General features: G+C 42.8%; 1 protein-coding gene across 1 annotated transcript in view; it reads right to left on the reverse strand.

The window, feature by feature from the left end:
* The window catches only part of NMT1 (N-myristoyltransferase 1), a 1,232,576-nt gene that overhangs the window by 583,186 nt on the left and 630,529 nt on the right, over positions 1 to 18,861 (reverse strand). Inside the window, exons 6-7 of the mRNA XM_044055120.1 lie at positions 15,094 to 15,210; positions 13,800 to 13,970 (exon numbers count right to left, since the gene is read on the reverse strand). Coding sequence (XP_043911055.1) covers positions 13,800 to 13,970; positions 15,094 to 15,210 — 288 coding nt within the window. The remainder of the gene's footprint in view (positions 1 to 13,799; positions 13,971 to 15,093; positions 15,211 to 18,861) is intronic.

An 18,861-nucleotide genomic window follows, 5' to 3' on the forward strand; every position in this document is an offset into this window, starting at 1 on the left:
CCATAGAAACTCCTGTTGCAGGCAGGGGATGAGAGGAATCATTGTTTCCAGACTGTGTGAATGTTGACTCCATAAACTTTTTAGGTACCAATGAAGTTTCCTCATATGCAGTCTTGCATATGGAATTAGTAGGATGCAGGATGCCACGAAGCCCAGAGCCTGCAGAATTTATCTTGCAGAAGACTGGGTTTTTGTTGCCATCAGTCTGAAGTAAGTAGTCAGTTGCCTTTGTCTGGCGTGAGGTTAAGCCATCTGGGCAGTTGTATGCAAGCTTGCACCAAGGAATGTTATCTTTTGAGAGGGTACCAGTTGAGATTTCTTTTCGTTTATTGTGTACCCTAGGCATGCTAGAAGCCTTTTCACAAACGCCAGGTGTCGTAGAAGAGTGTCCTTGTTCTCTGCTTGAATGAGACAGTCATCCAAGTAAGGATATATTTGAATACTTCTTTGTCTGCAAAATGTAATTACTGGTGCCAGGCACTTTGTAAAGACCCTGGGCGCAGTAAATAAGCCAAATGGCAGTGCAGAGAATTGGTAATGCATTAAGCCAGTCTTGAATCTGAAGTATCTTCTGCACGACTGTCTTATTGGGACATGCACGTATGCCTTTTTTAAGTCTAAAGTCACCAGCCAAGCATTCTTGCCCAGCATGGGCAGAAGCTGTTGCAAAGTGAGCATTTTGAATTTTAGAATGTCCAGGTATGTGTTCAAAATCGATAAATCCGGTATTGGCTGCCAGGCCTTGTCCTTTCTGGGTACCAAGAACAGACTTGAGTAAAAACCTTGTCCTTTTTCCTGCTCTCGTACTATGTGAATGGCCCCCATATCCATGAGGGACGTAAACATGTTTCTGTGCCTCTGCCCATTGGTTTTTTGGCAGGTCTGACCAACCATTTTTCATTGGCAGTGTGTGGAAATGGAATCTGTATCCTTGTGATACGATGTTCAGTACCCACTTTTCCTGGGTTATTAACTGTCAATTTTGAGCAAAACGTGCTAATTTTCCCCCATGGGTGCTGCCAAAAGATAAGTGCTTGTTGTAGGCAGAGGGAAGTCATTGGGATTGCTTTCTGTAGGTTTGCGCTTCATCTCCTCCAGATTTGGGGGTGGATGCGCCCCATTGCTATGACCTGCATGAGTCTTGAGCCTGGTATCTGGAACCCTTAGGGCATCTGAATTTGCCCCTTTGAGCTCTGTCTGACACAGGAAAGGACCAATTTTTTCTAGGCCAGTGTCTACTGAATCTAGGTGGCTGCACTTGTAAGAAATCTTTAAAAGTTTGCATAGACTTAGCTTTGTCTTCCATTTTCTTTAAAACCTCTTCTGCCTTAATACCAAACAGAGAATCATGCTGTAAAGGTGCATCTAGCAGTTTAGCTTTAACATGATCAGACAAATTTTGTTCCTTTAACCAGGCATGCCTCCTAATCACAGATCCAGTAACTACGGCACTGCAGGAGGCCTCTAAAGAATCAAAACCACATTGCAAAGTATGCTTTCCAACTTGTTCAGCTGCATGCAATAATTCCTGCAATTCCTTACTTTCTGCACATTCTGAAATCAACATCATTTTCTGTTTTCAGCAATCCCATAACATGTTGTTGGTACTTAAGCATATGAAATTGACAGTTTAAGGCCTTGATTGCCAAGGTTGCAGATGTATAAACCTTTTTTCCCCCATCTGTCCAGCGCCCTTGAATCTCTGTTGGAGGGGGTAGGGTTTTTTGCTGTTGAGGCCTTAACTCCCTTTGGATCCTGTGAAATAGTTTCATAATCAGCAGCACGGTTTCTAAATAAAAATTTGTGAGAGTCAGGGACCCGGTAATACCTGTCAGGCTTACTGGGAGCCAGAGGCAGAGTGTCAGGGGTCAGGCTTGACTCCGAAAAAACATCATCCACAATGTCTAACACAGGGGGAATGGCTAAAGGCTTGTGCTGAGGGAGGAGGAGGAAATCCTTGAGCCTCTTTTTTGATTCTGAGAAGTCTTCAGGAGGAGATGCAGATGGAATAGTCTCCTCAGCATCAGAATCCTCATAGGGAGGTACAGATAATTCCTGATCAGAAGAGGAATCAGAAGAAATAGAAACCTGATCTGAAGATTCATAGTCAGAGTCTTGCCTAGGCCTCTTATCTGGAGGGGGATGGGTACTCCTGATCAAGGTAATAAGGTCTTCAACCATTTTGATTATCTGTTTTTTAGGCATAGAGGTCTGTGCACGTGGCTCAGGCGTCAGCTTTTTAATTTTAGAAGGTGTCTTTGCCTTTGGTTTTGCAGCTTTCGTCGGTTTGATATAAAAATGTTGAGGTCTGAATACACCCTCAGAAGCCGGTGCCTGCTCAGTGGCTCCGGACCCATCAGAGGGAGATGCATCTGTCAGTCCAATACCTTGAGTATCCTGCGGCATGCCGGACTCCACATGGGTGTCGGTAGAGGCCTGCGACTCGAAGGTAGCGGGCATCAGGGGCTGCGAAAGTGCCTCACTGTGCACCGGTGAACCAGCGACTGGCTTAGGAGAAGCTTCGTCGTCAGTTTTGGATCTCGACTGCCTTTCTTTGTCCTTTTCTTTGCGTTTCTATGTACTCCGATAGTCTGATTGCTATCCGACGACATCTCTGGGTAGTTAAATCCGTTTCCAAAATACTTAGATGCAAAAATATACCGATGCTTAATAGTGCGTTGGTTAAATCTAGCACAAAACCGACAGCCAGGCACATTGTGATCAGGGCCTAGGCAAGGAATACAGTATAAATGGAAATCCTTATGAGGTATTTGCTTCCCACAAGTAATACAATTTATTAACTTTTTCTGATATCGGTATAAAGCAAGAAAAAAGTTTCCCCAACGGGGTACCTAGCTTTATTGAAGACTTCGGTTCTGAAACTCAAACATGAGTATTTCAGTAGTCGTCTGACCGGCACTTGCGAAATGCTTCTGGCACCGCGCGGCAAGAAAGACTATAGAAAATGGTGTCGGCTGCAATGTTTTATACCCCTGACGACCTGACATCATGGAAGTGAAGACAGCAACCGACGCAGGACCTAAGACTTTGGAATTCAGGCAGACTGAGGGCAACCTGCAAGCAGATTACCCTAATGTAATGACTGCAACAGTGAAACACGAAGAACATCCAGGATAGGGCGCCAAGAGTTTTGTTTTCTTTTCTGGATACCAGAAACAGTCTGGAGTAAAAACTTTGTCCCCTTTGCTCTGCTGAGACAGGTTGAATAGCCTTTATACTGAGAAGAGAAAGTACTTGCTTTTCGGCCTCTGCCCACTGGTTTGGGGGGAGGTCTGGCCATCCGCTTGGGGTTGGCAGTGAGTGGAAGCATATTCTGTATCCCTGGGATAGAATGTTCAAGACCCATCTGTCCTGGGTGAAGTACTCCCAGTTTTTTTGCATGCAAGGCGAGTTTTCCTCCTAATGGTGCAAGTACTTGGGCAAGGCTTGGAAGAGTTAAGGAAAAGTCATTGTGAGATTTTACCATAAAAAGCTGGCTTACTACTCCCTGTTTTAGAGGTGCGAGCACTCCATTGCTTAGATCTGTGCATATCCTGAGACTGCAATCTTGGTGGTCTGTTGCCCCTGGGCTTGGACTGAAAAGGTCTGGGAGGGACTGGGAAGGACAAGTTTTTAGAAGGGCAATGCCTACTGAATTTAGGTGGCTGTACCTGTAGGAAATCTAACAGTTTGCATAGATTTACCTTTTTCCTCCATCTTTTTGAGGACAACTTCTGCTTTATTGCCAAACAGGGGTTCTTGGTTTAATAGTGCATCTAGTAATTTTGCTTTGACATGGTCTGGCAAGATTTGTTCCTTAAGCCAAGCATGCCTTCTGAGAACAGACTCAGTGACAGCAGCCCTGCAAGATGCTTCTAAGGCATCAAAACCACATTGCAAAGTATGTTTTCCAACTTGGTTAGCAGAATGCATTAACTCGTGTAAATCTTTATGCTCTGCACTATCAGGAATCAATATCATTTTCTGTTTAATTAGCGCCATAATATGCTGCTGATACTTTACCGTATGAAACTGGCAATTTAAAGCCCTGATGGCAAGAGTAGCAGAGGTGTATACCTTCTTACCTCCATCTGTCTAAAGCCCTAGAGTTCCTGTCCAAAGGGGTAGGGTTTTTGGCTGTTGTAGCCTTAATGCCTTTAGGTCCCTGGGAAATGGTCTCTGGATCCGCAGTAGGATTCTTAAAGAGGAATTTGTGGAAGTCAGGTACTCTGTCTTCTTGGAATCCATCCTTACCCCTGACACTTTGCCCCCAGTTCCCAGGAAACCTGACAGGTATTACAATCTACAATTTCCAGAACAGGAGGGATAGCTAGAGGCTGCGCTGAGGAAAGTTTAAAAATTCCCCAAGTCTCTTTTTGGACTGTGGGTAGTCCTAGCACTCCCAACGGAAATGCTCTCTAAGGGTATGCAGGGTTTCACCAAAAGGAAAATCTTCTGGTGGGAAGGCAGAGGGAATGGAATCCTCTGATCAGAATTCCCACAGGTAGATAAGGGTACGTCCTGGTAATCAGAAGGATCACAGACAGCAGACTCATGATCTGAAGAATCAGAAGGAAAATCAGTTCTTGGTCTTTTTGAGGGGGAAGGCTGGCTTCCCCTAATTAAAGTTATAAGATCTTCAGCCATTCTAAGCATTTGTTTCTGAGGCATGTGGGCCTGAGAATATGCTTTAGTCGTCGGTTTCCTAGGCGTAGTGTGAACTCCTGGCATGATAAATTCGGTATTTTTGGTTTGAAACAAAGTTGTCAGTTTAATATGAAAATCAGAAGGTCTGAATACACCCTCAGAAGCCGGTGCCTGCACAGCAGCTCCGGACCCATCCAAGGTAGAGACATCCGCAGGTTCCATAGTGAAAGCAGCATCTCGTGGTATACTGGACTCCAAATGGGTCTCAGCAGAGGCCTGCGAATCTGTAGAAGCGGGTATCAGGGGCTGCAAAACCACCTAACTCAGTACTGACGGACTGGCGACTAGCTTAACGGAAGCCTCGTTGGCAGTTTTGGACCTATGTGGTCTATCTCTGTCTTAATCCTTATGTTTTTTCGGAAGATCGGTAGTCGGATGGCTTATCGAAGCCATTTCGGAATACGGAGAAAGTACAGTTGTGTACACTTACCATAAATGTAGATGTTCGAGTGTATTCACTGTTGCAGTCATCACATTTAGGTTATTGGCTTGCAGTAGCCCTCAGTCGGCCTGATTATCAAAGTCTTGGGTCCTGCATCAGTCAGGTAGTCAAGAGTATATAGCATGCAGCTGACGCCATTACGTCAGTTTTTCTTGCCCCCGATGTCAGGTGCCCCCTTAATGGGAAGCAATTAAGTGTATATATATATATATATATATATATATATATATATATATTTACACACACATATGCACACACATACATACACACACAATAATATACAAGCAAATACACCAATACAAGCAAATACACCAAAAAGCTTTTAAGCATAGTAAAGGAGAGTAGAGGTATAGCCAAAAGATGTCAGGGGGCTGGAGGGAGGTAACAGGACTGCAACAGTGAATACACTCTAACATCTACATTTATGGTAAGTGTACACAACTGTACTATGTTCTTCATGTTTCACTGTTGCAGTCATTACATTTGGGTAGATTTGCAAAGCTAAGGATGGAAGGAGGAATTTAGATAGCATTAGGACCAGCTATAAGGCCCTGCAAGACTGCAGTGGCAAAGCCAGCCCTGGATTTAGAGAAAATTGGCAAATGGTAACTTCAGGTAGCAGCTTCTAGGATGTCCCTAGTAGGGACACCTCTGAGAAAGGCTGCAGATGTAGATGCAGCCCTGGCTGAATGGGGTCTAATCCCCTGTGGGATAGATTTTCCATGGTGCTTAAAGCAAAAATGAATGAAATGGCCTATCCATTTAGAAATGGTTTGTTTTGAAATGGCCTTTCCCTCTCTGCTCCTGCAGCAAATGTCACCAGCAGCTGTTCAGTTTTCCTTTGAGGTTTAGTCCTGTCCAAGTAGAATCTAAGTTGTCTGTGCACATCTAAGGAGTGCAGTATGCATTACCCTTTGTTCTGTGGATTAGAAAAGCAGGTAGGCAACTGAATGGACTGATTAAGAGCCACACTGGATACCACCTTGGACATGAAGAAGGGATTGGTCCTGAGGGACACCCTGTCTGCATGAAAGATGATGAAAGGCTCCACTGCCATAAGGGCCTGTAGTTCAGATACCCTTCTTGCAGAAGTGATTGCTAAAAGGAAGGCTGTTTTCCAAGAAAGGAATTTTAACTCTGCACTTGCAGCTGGCTCAAAAGGGGGAAGAGAGTTTTTCCAATACAAAGTCCCAGGCTGGAGTTGGGGCTCTCCTGGGTGGTCATAAGCTTTTGGCCCCTCTGAGGAACTGCTTGAGCAGTGGATGGGAGAAGAGGGTGGTTTCTGTGTTGTAATGAGCTGAAATGGCTGAGGCATGAATTTTGATGAAGGAAAAAGAAAGGCCCTTGTGAAGCATCTCAGTTAAGTATTGAATAATATGAGGTAAGTTGGGCGCTGCTGTGTCCATCCCTTGAGTTTGGTTCCAGGCACAGAAGCTTTTCCATTTTTCAGCATAACATTTTCTAGTACTAGGCCTCCTTGCCTCCAAAATTACATTCAACACTTGTTTACTGAGGGATGGTAACGGAAAGATTAGGTAATTAGCCAAGCTGCCAGGTTCAGGGCCTGAAGCTGAGGATGCAGAATCTGGCTCTCCTGCTGTGATAGCAGGGTAGGGGTCTGAGGCAGGTGCCATGGAGCCAGCAGTGACACACTGTGCAAGAGGGGATACCAGTGTTGGCGTGGCCAGTCTGATGCAATCAGTATCATCCTTGGTTTGCCCTGTTTGAAATTTTACTTTGGAAAGGACAGGCAGAGGGAGAAAGGCATAAACTTATAGATTTTTCCAGCTGAAGGACAGAGCATCCACTTTCCAAGCTTGTTTGTGGGGAGTTCTTGTGCAGAATTTGTCCAATTGGTAGTTCTGGGGGGGGGGGGAGGGGGCAAACAGGTCTATATCTGGGCACTCCATTTGTTTATTAACATGTTGAAAGTCTTTGGTTCCAGTTTCCACTTGTGTGGTGGGTCCATCAGATTTCTGCTTAGTTTGGCTGCCAGTGTATTTAGTTTTCCTGGCAGGAATTGAGCCTGTAGATGCACTTGGTAGCTCAAGGCTGTGTTCCACAGAGCATTGGCTAGTCTGCAGAAGGGGTAAGAATGGGTACCCCCCCCTGCTTTTTTATGTACTACATAACAGTGGTGTTGTCCATCTTCACCATTAATTGTCCTGGAAGAATGTGGTCCTTAAAGACTGTCAGAGTGTTATGTACAACTAACAATTCTTTTTAATTGATATGCAGGTGCATTTGACTTGGGTTCCATTTGCCCTGAATGCACTTCCCTGCCAGGTGAGCACACATGCATAGTCTGATGCTTCTGTTTTTAGGGTTTGGGCAGCAGGGGGTAGAGTGAATGGTAGTCCCTTGTTTTGGTGGCAGGCCTCTGCCCACCAAAGGAACTCTAGCCGTAGACAAGGTATGACAGGAATCATTGCTTCCAGATCCTGAGAATGTTGACACCATAAGCTTTTTAGATACCATTGTAGTTTCCTCGTATGCAGTCTTGCATATGGAAGTAGTAGAATGCAGGAGGCCATGAACCCCAAGGCTTGCAGTATTTGCCTTGCAGATAGCAGGGGATTTGTGGCCATTAGTTTGAAGTTGTCAAATGAATTTGTTTCTCTGGCGTGAGGAAAGCCATCTGGGAAGTTGTGTTCAAGCTTGCTCCCAGGAATATAATTTGTTGACAGGGTACCAGATGTGATTTCTTTTCATTTATGGTGTACCCCAGACAAGTTAGCACCTTTTGTACAAATGCCAGATGATTCAAAAGTATGTCCTGGCTTTCTGCCTGAATTAGACAATCGTCCAGGTATGGGTACATTTGGATATTTCTTTGCCTGCAAAATGAAGAACATCGAGAGCAAAAGAATTTAGCGACAAAAATTGCCCGACAATGAATAGTTTGGGCATTGAACAACGCACAAAACCGACAGAGGAATGTCGTAGTCTGAGCCTAAACAGGCGACGCAGTAAGAATGAAAATCTTTGAGAGGTATTTGCTTTCCACAGGCAAGACAATTATTAACTTTTTCTGACATCGGTTAGAGAAAGAATAAAGGATCCCCAATGGGGTACTTATCTTTTAGAAGACTTCAGGCCTGAAACTCAAAAAACGAAAATTTCAGGAGGCGGCCGACCGGCACTTGTGAACTGCTTCTGCTTCGGACACTGCACGGCAAGTAAAGCTGATGTAATGGTGTTGGATGAATGTTTTATACCCATGACAACCAGACGTCATGGAAGAAGTGACAGCATCCGACGCAGAAATCCCAAGACTCTGGTATTCAGGCCGACTGAGGGCTACCTGTAGGCAGATAACCCAAAAGTGATGACTGCAACAGTAAAGCACGAAGATCAAGGTGGTTTGGAATTACCCAATTTGACGGGTTATTTCAGAGCTACATAGGTAAGGCTCCTATAAATGGCACAAGCAGAAAGCCTTCGTTCAAAGTGGAAAGGAATGATGACAAAACACGGGACTCAATAAATAAGGACAGACTGGGATTCTGGATGCATATCCTTAAGGAGAACAATAACAGTACAGAATATTTTATTTAATAAAACAGCAAAAAGTATTCTGAGAACTAAGTCAGCAAAGGAATGAATAAAGAAGATTCTGTAGATAGGGATGACTGCAATTAGAGGTACACAGAATATGCAAGAAGGGAGTGGAATTTAATGGCAAAAACTGGAAAAGGAAAGTACAGTTGTGTACCTACCATAAATGTAGATGTTCGAGTGTATTCACTGTTGCAGTCATTACACTTGGGTTATCCTGCTGGCAGGTGACCCGTAGTCTGCCCGAGTTCCAAAGTCTTGGTCCGACATCGGTTGCTGTCACCTCTTCCCTGACGTCAGTGCGCCAGGGGTATAAAAGCTGCAACCGACGCCATTTTCTTCAGTTTTTCTTGCCCCAGATGTCAGGTGCCCACAGATATGAAGGCTGTAAAGATAAAAATATGCCAAACCACCATGCATATAGCACTAAAAACATTTCCTTCTTCTAAAAGCAAATACACCACATAGGTTGTATAGAGTTGAGAAGTACAGAATAGTCCCAAGCACAGAGGGGGATGGTGGGTGGGTAACCAAGACTGCAACAGTGAATACACTCGAACATCTACATTTATGGTAGGTACACAACTGTACTATGCTCATAGTGTTTCACTGTTGCAGTCATTACACTTGGGTAGAATCCCAAAGCTTAGGCAGGGTGGCAGGGGTCTAGATTGGATTTGGTGAGGCTAACAAGCCCTGCAGAACTGCAGTGGCAAAGCCTGCTCTGGATATGGAGTAGAGAGGTAGGTGGTAGTGCTTGGTAAAAGTGTGCACTGAGCTCCAGGTTGCAGCTTCTAAAATGTCTTTGGTTGGTACCCCTCTGAGGAAAGCTGCTGAAGTGGCTGCTGCTCGGGTGGAATGAGGCCTAATGCCCTTAGGCACAGATTTGCCATGTTGTGCATAACAGAAGTGGATGCAGTGTCCTATCCATTTGGAGATTGTCTGCTTTGTAATAGGTTTTCCTCGTGATCCTGCAGCATATGCTACAAACAGTTGCTCAGTTTTTCTGAAAGCTTTTGTTTTGTCCAAGTAAAAACGTACCTGCCTGCGAATATCCAAAGAGTGCAGAAGTTTTTCCCCTTTATTCTGTGGATTTGGGTAGAAAGTAGGCAAATGAATAGTTTGGTTTAAGGCCACATTGGAGACCACTTTTGGCATGAATGTTGGGTTTGTCCTTAGAGAAACCCTGTCCTGGTGAAAAATGAGGAAAGGTTCCACAGCCATCAATGCCTGTAACTCTGAAACTCTTCTTGCTGAAGTTACTGCTAGGAGCAGAGCAGTTTTGCATGACAAGAATTTTAGATCTGCTGGCTGGTTCAAAAGGAGGCAGTGTTAGTTTTTCTAAAACAAAATTGAGGTCCCAAGTAGGTACTGGTGCTCTCCTAGGGGGTTGTATATTCTTTGCCCCTCTGAGGTACTGTCGTAGTAGAGGATGTGAAAAAATAGGAGGATCCGTATTGTAATGAGCAGAAATGGCAGAGGCATGGATTTTAAAAGAAGAAAAAGATAGGCCTTTGTCCAACATCTCAGTCAGGTATTGTAAAATCTGAGGCATATTAGGGACCAGTGGGTCGAGCCCTTGTGCCTGGTTCCAAGCACAGAATCTCTTCCATTTTTCCGCATAAGATTTCCTAATGCTGGGTCTCCTGGCTTCCAAAATTACATCCATAACAGCTTTACAAAGAGGTACAGTCTGAGTGGCTACATTATCTGCCATGCTGCCAGGTTTAAGGTTCTGAGTTGACTGTGCAGAATCTGATTGTTTTGCTGTGTCAGATGATGAGGGATTTGAGGAAGAGGCCAAGGCGGGCCTTGGGACAAAAACTTTAGGGTTGGGTACCAGTGCTGGCGTGGCCAGTCTGGTGCAATCAAGATCATTTTTGGCCTCTCTTGTCTGACTTTTAGAAGCACCTTGGTGAGAAGAAGCATCGGAGGGAAAGCATAGACTGGCAGATTTTTCCAGTTGAAAGTTAGAGCATCCACTTTCCATGCTACAGAGTTATAAGTCCTTGTGCAAAATTTCTGTAATTGGTAATTGTGAGGAGAGGCAAATAGATCTATGTCTGGGCGTCCCCATTCCCTTGTTATCATGTTGAACACTTGTGGATTTAGCTTCCATTCTTGAGGATCCATGAGATTTCTGCTTAGTTCGTCTGCCAGTGTATTTTTTGTTCCTGGCAGGAATTGAGCTTGCAGATGTACCTGGTAAGTCAGTGCTGTGTTCCACAAAGGCATGGCTTGTCTGCATAGGGGGTAGGAATGTGTGCCCCCTTGCTTATGTACCACATAAATGTGGTATTGTCCGTCTTTATTAATAATTGTCCTGGATGTATTGGGTCCTTGAAGGCTGTCAGGGCATTTTGTACAGCTAGCATCTCTTTTTGATTGATGTGAAGATGCAGTTGTTCCTTGGGCCATGTGCCCTGAATACATTTTCCTGCCATATGTGCTCCCCAGGCGTAATCCGATGCATCCATTGTTATTGTCTGCCTGGCTGTAGGTAAGGTGAAAGGCTGTCCCTTGTTGTGGTGACAGGCCTGTGACCACCATCGAAACTCCTGTTGTAGGCAGGGAATCAAGGTTACGATTTTCTCTAGGCTGTGACAATGCTGAGTCCAAACACTTTTCAGATACCATTGTAGTTTCCCCATATGCAGTTTGGCATATGGAATTAGTAGAATGCAAGATACCAGAAATCCAGGGCTTGCAGAATTTTTTCTTGCAGGGAGCTGGGTCTTTGTTGCCATCATTTGAAAGTACTGAGTCAGTTGCCTTTGTTTGTCTGGTGTGAGATAAGCCATCTGGGTAGTTGTATTCAAGCTTGCACCCAGGAATATTACCTCTTGAGTGGGCACTAGTTTTGATTTCTTTTCGTTTACTGTGTACCCTAGGCAAATTAGTAATCTTTTTAAAAACTCCAGGTGCTTTAGAAGAATGTCCTTGCTCTCTACTTGAATAAGGCAGTCGTCCAAGTAGGGATATATTTGAATTCCTTTTTGCCTGCAAAATGCAATTACTGGTGCCAGGAATTTTGTGAAGACCCTGGGCACAGCAGATAAGCCAAAGGGCAGTGCAGAGAATTGGTAATGCATTGAGCCTGCTATAAATCTGAGGTATCTTCTGCACGATTGTCCGATTGGGACGTGCAGGTATGCCTCCTTGAGATCCAAAGTAACTAGCCAAGCCTCTTTGCCCAGCATGGGCAAAAGTTGTTGTAGTGTTAACATTTTGAATTTTGGAACATCCAGGAAGGTATTTAGGATTGACAGGTCCAGTATTGGTCTCCATGTTTTGTCCTTTCTGGGTACTAGGAAAAGTCGTGAGTGAAATCCTTGGCCCTGTTCTTCTTGTGGAACATTTTGAATAGCTCCCATATCCATAAGAGCTGTAATCTGTCTTTGTGCCTCTGCCCATTGGTTTTGAGGCAGGTTTGGCATACCTTTTGGTTTTGGAAGCATGTGGAAGTGGAACCTGTACCCTTGAGAAACTATATTCAACACCCATTGGTCTTGGGTGATCCTGTGCCAATTTTTTGAGAAAAGTGCTAGCGTTCCCCCTATGGGTGCTGTCAACTGGTAAGTGCTTGGTATTTGCAGAGGGAAGTCATTGTGACTGTTTTCTATAAGGTTGTGATTTGTCTTCTCCCCCTTTGGGGGCTGAAGAACCCCATTGTTTAGGTCTGTAGGAGACTTGGGGCTGAGATCTGCCTCTTGGGTGTCTGCATCTGCCTCTTTGTGGCCTGTCTGACACTGGAAAGGACCAATTTTTTGAAGGCCAGTTTCTGCTAAATCTAGGTGGCTGAACCTGTAAGAAATCTTTCATAGTTTGCATTGACTTTGCTTTATCCTCCATTTTCTTTAAAACCTCTTCTGCCTTAACACCAAAGTATCATGCTGCAGTGGAGCATCCAATAATTTCAGTTTAACATGGTCAGGTAAACTTTGTTCTTTTAACCAAGCATGTCTTCGAATAACTGAGCCTGTAACTGCGGCTCTACAAGAAGCCTCTAATGAATCAAAACCACATTGCAGAGTATGCTTTCCCACTTGTTCAAGTGCATGCAATAAATCCTGGATTTCTTTACAATCAGGACCTTCTGTATTTGTAACCATTTTCTCCTTTAACAATGACATGAGATACTGCTGATATTTAAGCATGTGAACCTGATAGTTTAAAGCTCTTACAGCTAAAGTAGCAGAAGTGTAAACTTTATCCCCCATCTGACCAGAGCTCTAGAATCCCTATCTGAGGGCACAGGATTTTTGGCAGTGGAAGCTTTAACCCATTTTGGACCCTGAGAAATAGTTTCCGGGTCAGCAGTGGGGTGTTTGTAAAGAAATTTATGAGAGTCAGGGACCCTGTAGTATCTGTCTGACTGAGTGAGCAAACAGGAGTAACTAAGGAAATTATTTTTTGAGCTCTGAGAGAGAATCATAATTGCCAAGCCATAGTTAAGACCTTGCTGAGTTTAATTTTTGTAGCTGCCAAAAAAGCAATTACTAGAAAATGGAAATCAAAGTCTAAGCCAACTGTACTACAATTAGTGAAATACAGTAACAGAGATAAAAGAACTGGAAGTGAGATCTTTAGAAAAGGGTAGGCACACATTTTACACTACATAAAAACTGGAATTGTGGGAACAATACATGCAGAATAATGTTTCTGAGGAGGAATGAAGTTTAATGAAAGGCAGGAAGTGAATGAGCTATGTGATGTTCAGATGATAATGACATACGGTACATATTATACGTGATGCATGATGTTTGCAACTGAAAGTATGTCAGTACGGTTGGTTTTCATTTATATAAATATATGACTGCATAAGTGATGATTCACTAAAGTTGTTTCTTTAAAAACTACACCTATCAACACACACTTTTTTTAAAGCTCCAGACATATCTTGGTGCTTAGTCATACAACCCAATTGTTCATTTCTCTTCTACAACACAATACTTTTAAAACTTGGTATCCTGGACAAGAATAATAGGTCAGAGATGTACCTGTCAACTACTGTTGGATAACTTTTTGCTCAAAACTGCTGGATAACTTTTTGCTCAAAACAAATATGCAATTTATCACTGGGGATCCTCACCTGCAAGTTCCTACAGGTTTTGGAAGAATTACTCCTGCAGTGTAAACAGCTTGAAATATTCCCTCCAAGTTTACTCTTCGTGTGATTTCACGAATAAGAACGGGTGCCACCCGCTTGGATCTCAGTTTCTTGTGAACACAAAGGAAATTGATTTCCACCATCTTCTTTACACTGTAACACACCAAAGGAAAAATAATAAAATATGGATAAAGAGAAAAGGGAGGATTTCAGTGCATTTATAAAGACAAAGGAATCCATAATAGATGCTACAGCCTAGAAAAAACATTACCCTAACCAGCAACGTGTTTCCAAAGGACTAATGTGGCTACAATCTGCTTTTACAATTTTTCAAGAGTAAAATTATATTAGATTTGAAAGTATACTCGATATATCTAACAAAACTTATATGACTAGAAGTATTGCAGAACAGACTCTCAGGACCTACATTAAAAATAATGAAAATACCAAATTTAGGCAGGCGTGGTGTGTGTGTGTGTGTGTGTGTGTGTGTGTGTGTGTGTGTGTGTGTGTGTGTGTGTGTGTGTGTGTGTGTGTGTGTGTGTGTGTGTGTGTGTGTGTGTGTGTGTGTGTGTGGATATATATGTATCTATTTTCATTAGATGAAAGCACGATCCACCAAATTCAACTTACCTGAGCTGACTTCAACGAAGCTCCACTTCAATGAAGGAACAATCTGCCAAATTCCCTTCACAAGGAAAGGAACCACTTTAACACCATAGTGAAGTGCGCCCTCTCTTCCTTGTAGTGTGATATCGGGGTTGGTATATTTAAGTAGGGGGTTGTGGGGGCAAAGCCTCACCAAATGGGGGTTGTTGGTGGGTTTAGTTGTCATTCATTTTGTTTTGTTCCATGGTGATCAAGTGGTTCCTTTCCCTATGAAAGGACTTCAGCAGTCCATTCCTTTGTTGAAGTGGAGCTTTGCTGAAGTCAGCTCGGGTAAGTTGAATTTGGTGGATTGTACTTTTGTCTAATGAAAGTAGATCCACATATAGATATAGATATATATATATATATATATATATATATATATATATATATAGACACACACACGTGCACATGCATAATGTAATATGTTTAGCAACATTTACATATACTACTCTAGCAAATTTCATACATTTCATGCACATTCTAAAGATAAAAAGGAACTAGGAAGCAAAGGAAAAAAACTGCCAAGTAGGCTTTCTCTCTGCTAATCAGCAGTAATGGCAACATTTCAAGGAAGCTGGATTCCCCTCCCAAATGATGTATGCAACAGCTCTGGTTTTGTACTCACTTGTCATAGATGCGGATGTTGGCTGGGATTGCACTAATGAACCCTACAAGTTTCTTATTTGATATGACTCTGACTCCGCAGTGCCACTGTCGCAACCAGCCTGGAGGTCGGAGGGCCCTGAAATAATTAACAAAAGGAGGAAACAGTGCAAAATGAAACAACAAAAGTACACATTAACAAAACCCCCCCTTCTACAACTTCACCAGTTCAAGAAACTAATAACCCAAAAGAAAGGTAAAAAGTTTTCCAAGACCATGGCAGACAAAGGCATACATAGAAAACACAGAAACTCTCAATGGACAGATACAGTCATTTGAAACAATGAAAAGAAATTGTATGGATTTAAATTCATCCACTGTTTTACTCAGCAAACTTCTTTTTGTAGTTGGTCCTCTCACCAATTCCTACCTTTTGCTGTTCCAGGACACAGCTAATGCACTCTAAATAACCTGGAGGCAGCAAGTGCTAAGTACAGTTTGTGTAAGGTACTTACCATAATGGCAGACACCCCTGGGAAAATAAATCACAAAATGCAGGTTTCTATACCTTCTACTTCCAGTGTCCTGCTTGCATTTTCCAAGCTGCATTAAAAATAGACACTGGTGTTGCATGTGAAAAGGTAACTATGCAGGTGGTATGTGGTTCCCATGTAACGCCAGCAGTGTCATACTATCTTCACTTCTTTAACACTGGAAGCCACGTAGGAAAGTGTGCTGGCATAGTATTGAGCAACAGTTTCACCAAATATTAGTTATCCAAAAATACTGCAAAATATCATTTCAACTGTTATAAACAAACTGAACAGTAGAAATAAGCTGGCAAGACATTCGGTTGAATGTTCAGTTTGACACTTATTTGTAGTGTGTAAATTTATCAAAAGCACTCTGTTGAGTGAAGGAATTAATAAAAGCAGCAACATTAATTTTTGATTTTCAGCACAGGATGCGGTTGTGATTGAGGCAAATGAAAGTGGGTATTTAGGGGGTGAGTGTATGTGGACAAGTGTTCATGGGTTAAGATTACAGAAAGGGAAAGTTTCATATTGTGCTTGTGTGTTTTGGTGCAAATCTGAATGTCCTGTTTAGTGGTAATACTAAGGAAAAGGTTTTTAGTAAGGTAACATATAGGGATGGGGTTAGGGTTAGGATTAGCATACATCAGTAAGGCTGGCCAAGGGGCGCGTTCACCACTCCAGCACCCCCTTGCACTTGCATGCTAACTAACTCAAGTGATGCCCTCAAACCCACATACTACCTTACTAAATTATTTTCCCTGACATTACCACTATACAAAGTGTATATGTTTATTTCAAAGAACAGTTATAAAATCCTGGTGTTTGTCTATTCCTGACTTTGGTCCAACTTATCTGAAGGAGTTGACTATGCCCTATTATTTTGGTTTTGCCCTTAGTTTCCCAGGGCCTGTTAGTGGTTCCAAAGATGCATATCAAAACTTCAGGATTCCACCTCTTTTCCTACCTAGTTCTTTACCCATGGACTCTACTAACTTGGTGACATTGTAAGTGTCCACCTTTGGTTGTCTTCCAGAAGGCACTTAAAGCCTATCTCTTTGAAATGGCTTCTGAAGGGATGGGATGATTACACATCTGTTGTAAACACTTTTTCATTGACCCAATTTATTTATTTGTTCTCAATAGTTGTACAATGAGTTAGTAGTTTATTAGCTCAATTTGATGTAAATGTATTTGGGCTAAAGCACTTAAATTGAAACAGGTCAAGAGTCTGCTTTCCCTATCACTGAGAAAAGTATTGGGAGCACAATCCAGTGCAGAACCCTTCTCTGGATATTCAGACCTCACTGACAGAGCCAACACAGGATTTTTGCAAAGAAAAGTATGGGATTCCTATTCCTGTACCTCACAAAAGCTATTGAACTGTTTAGGGGTGAGGTTGGGAATCAGATTCCTTGAAGGAATCTAAAAAGCACCCTCCACAGCTTCCAGGACTGGAAGAATAGCTACTGGTTTCAAGACATCCAGGCTCAGCAAACAGAAAACACTTTTTATGGATGTTCGATGCCTCTTTGGTTTCCCATTTCAAGTGTTATTTCATTCTGCAAAATGTCCTTAAATAAGGTTTGCTCTGGCAGACAAGTATAGGAATATGGTGTCACACCTAATAGGGGGAGGCATGTGGGAATACAAGTCAGTTCTTCTCCCTCCCTTTATGAGCTGTCAAATTCCCTCGCTGGGGAGGGCTGACTCCAAATATTAAACGCAAATCTGCTCTAGGTTACAAGTTCTACAAGGCATGAAAAAAAGAAGTTATGTCTCACCATAATGTTCCATCTGTGTTGTTGATCTTCTTCCATTCATCACTGATGACTTTGGTTCCGAGCCCCTTGGAACCGTGTCGGCCTAATATCAAGCTCGCGTACAGCAAAAACTCTCGAGCTAAGCTGCTACCCACCATGCTCTTCTCCCTGTTACATCAGATTGAATTTGCAAAAGACATATAGAGGTAAAGCAGAGGCCATTTCTGTGCAAAAACCCTGAAAACACCACAAGGACCCACGAAATCCACCAGGATCCTTTGGTGGGGGATGGAGGGTGGGATGTGATGAATGGAAGAAGATTAACAACACAGATGGAACGTTATGGTAAAACAACTTCTTTATCTGATGTTGTTAATCTTCTTCCCATTCATCACTGATGGGACAGAACCCCAAGCTACCTGAGAAACCTGGGTGGCCTTTATGGAAGAACATTCCTGAGCACCATTGAGCTGAAGGCCGCTCTTCCCCTGGAGACCATATCCAACTTGTAATGTTTGATGAAAGTGTGAGTTTAGCCCAAATGGCTGCTGCGCAAATGTCGTCCACAGATGCTCTGGAGTGAAAAGCTACAGAGGTTGCTATAGCTCTAGTTGAATGTGCTTTGATATTGTGAGGTTTAGGCTCATTTGTATGAGAGTATGAAAAAGAAATACAATCGCTGAACCACTTTGATAAAGTGACTTTTGACAGAGCATATCCCATTTTTGGACCAGAGAAGGCAATGAGAAGTTGGGTCTGTCTTGTGGATAGATTTAGTCCTGTCCAAGTAAAAACATAGTTGCCTATGCACGTCCAATGAATGTAGACAGTATTCTCCTTTACTGGAATAGTTTGGGGAAAAACACTGGAAGCTTGATGGACTGGTTCACAGAAAAATCAGACATCACTGTGAGGAGAAAAGATGGATTAGTACGTAGCAATACTCTGTCTTTATGAAATATTAAGTACGGACTCTTGATGCATAAGGCCTGTAATTCTAAGTCAGTCTAGCTGAAGTGACAGCTACCAAAAATAGAGATTTCCATGACAGAAATTTTGAGATCACATTTTGCAGCAGGCTCAGAAGGGGGTTGAGAGAGAGACTGTAGTACTAGGGAGAGATTCCATGCCTCTAACGGACGTCTGATTGGAGGTCTGCTGTGAAACACTCCTTTAAGAAAGGTCTTGCATAGGCGGGTGGAGATAAGCAGAGTGCTCTCTAATCAGTTATGAAAGTTGGAAATAGCTGCTAAATGGACTCGTACGGCAGAAGCTGATGCTCCATTCTCAAAGAACTCAGACAGGTATTGAAGTATTTTCTTCTGTTGTTGCTTCATCCAGGTATTGAAGTATAACAGAGACCGGAGCTGAGAATGTATCTAGCATCCGTTCTTTAGACCAAAGAGCAAACCTTTTCCACTTATCTCTGTAAAGTTTTCTGGTGGATGGCTTAGGGGAGGCCAGAATGATATCGCAAACAGGTGAGGAAAGGAT

The sequence above is a fragment of the Protopterus annectens genome, chromosome 13.part0, assembly GCF_019279795.1.
Source record: "Protopterus annectens isolate FY-2018-M chromosome 13.part0, PAN1.0, whole genome shotgun sequence".
In the NCBI taxonomy this organism is placed as follows: domain Eukaryota; kingdom Metazoa; phylum Chordata; order Ceratodontiformes; family Protopteridae; genus Protopterus; species Protopterus annectens.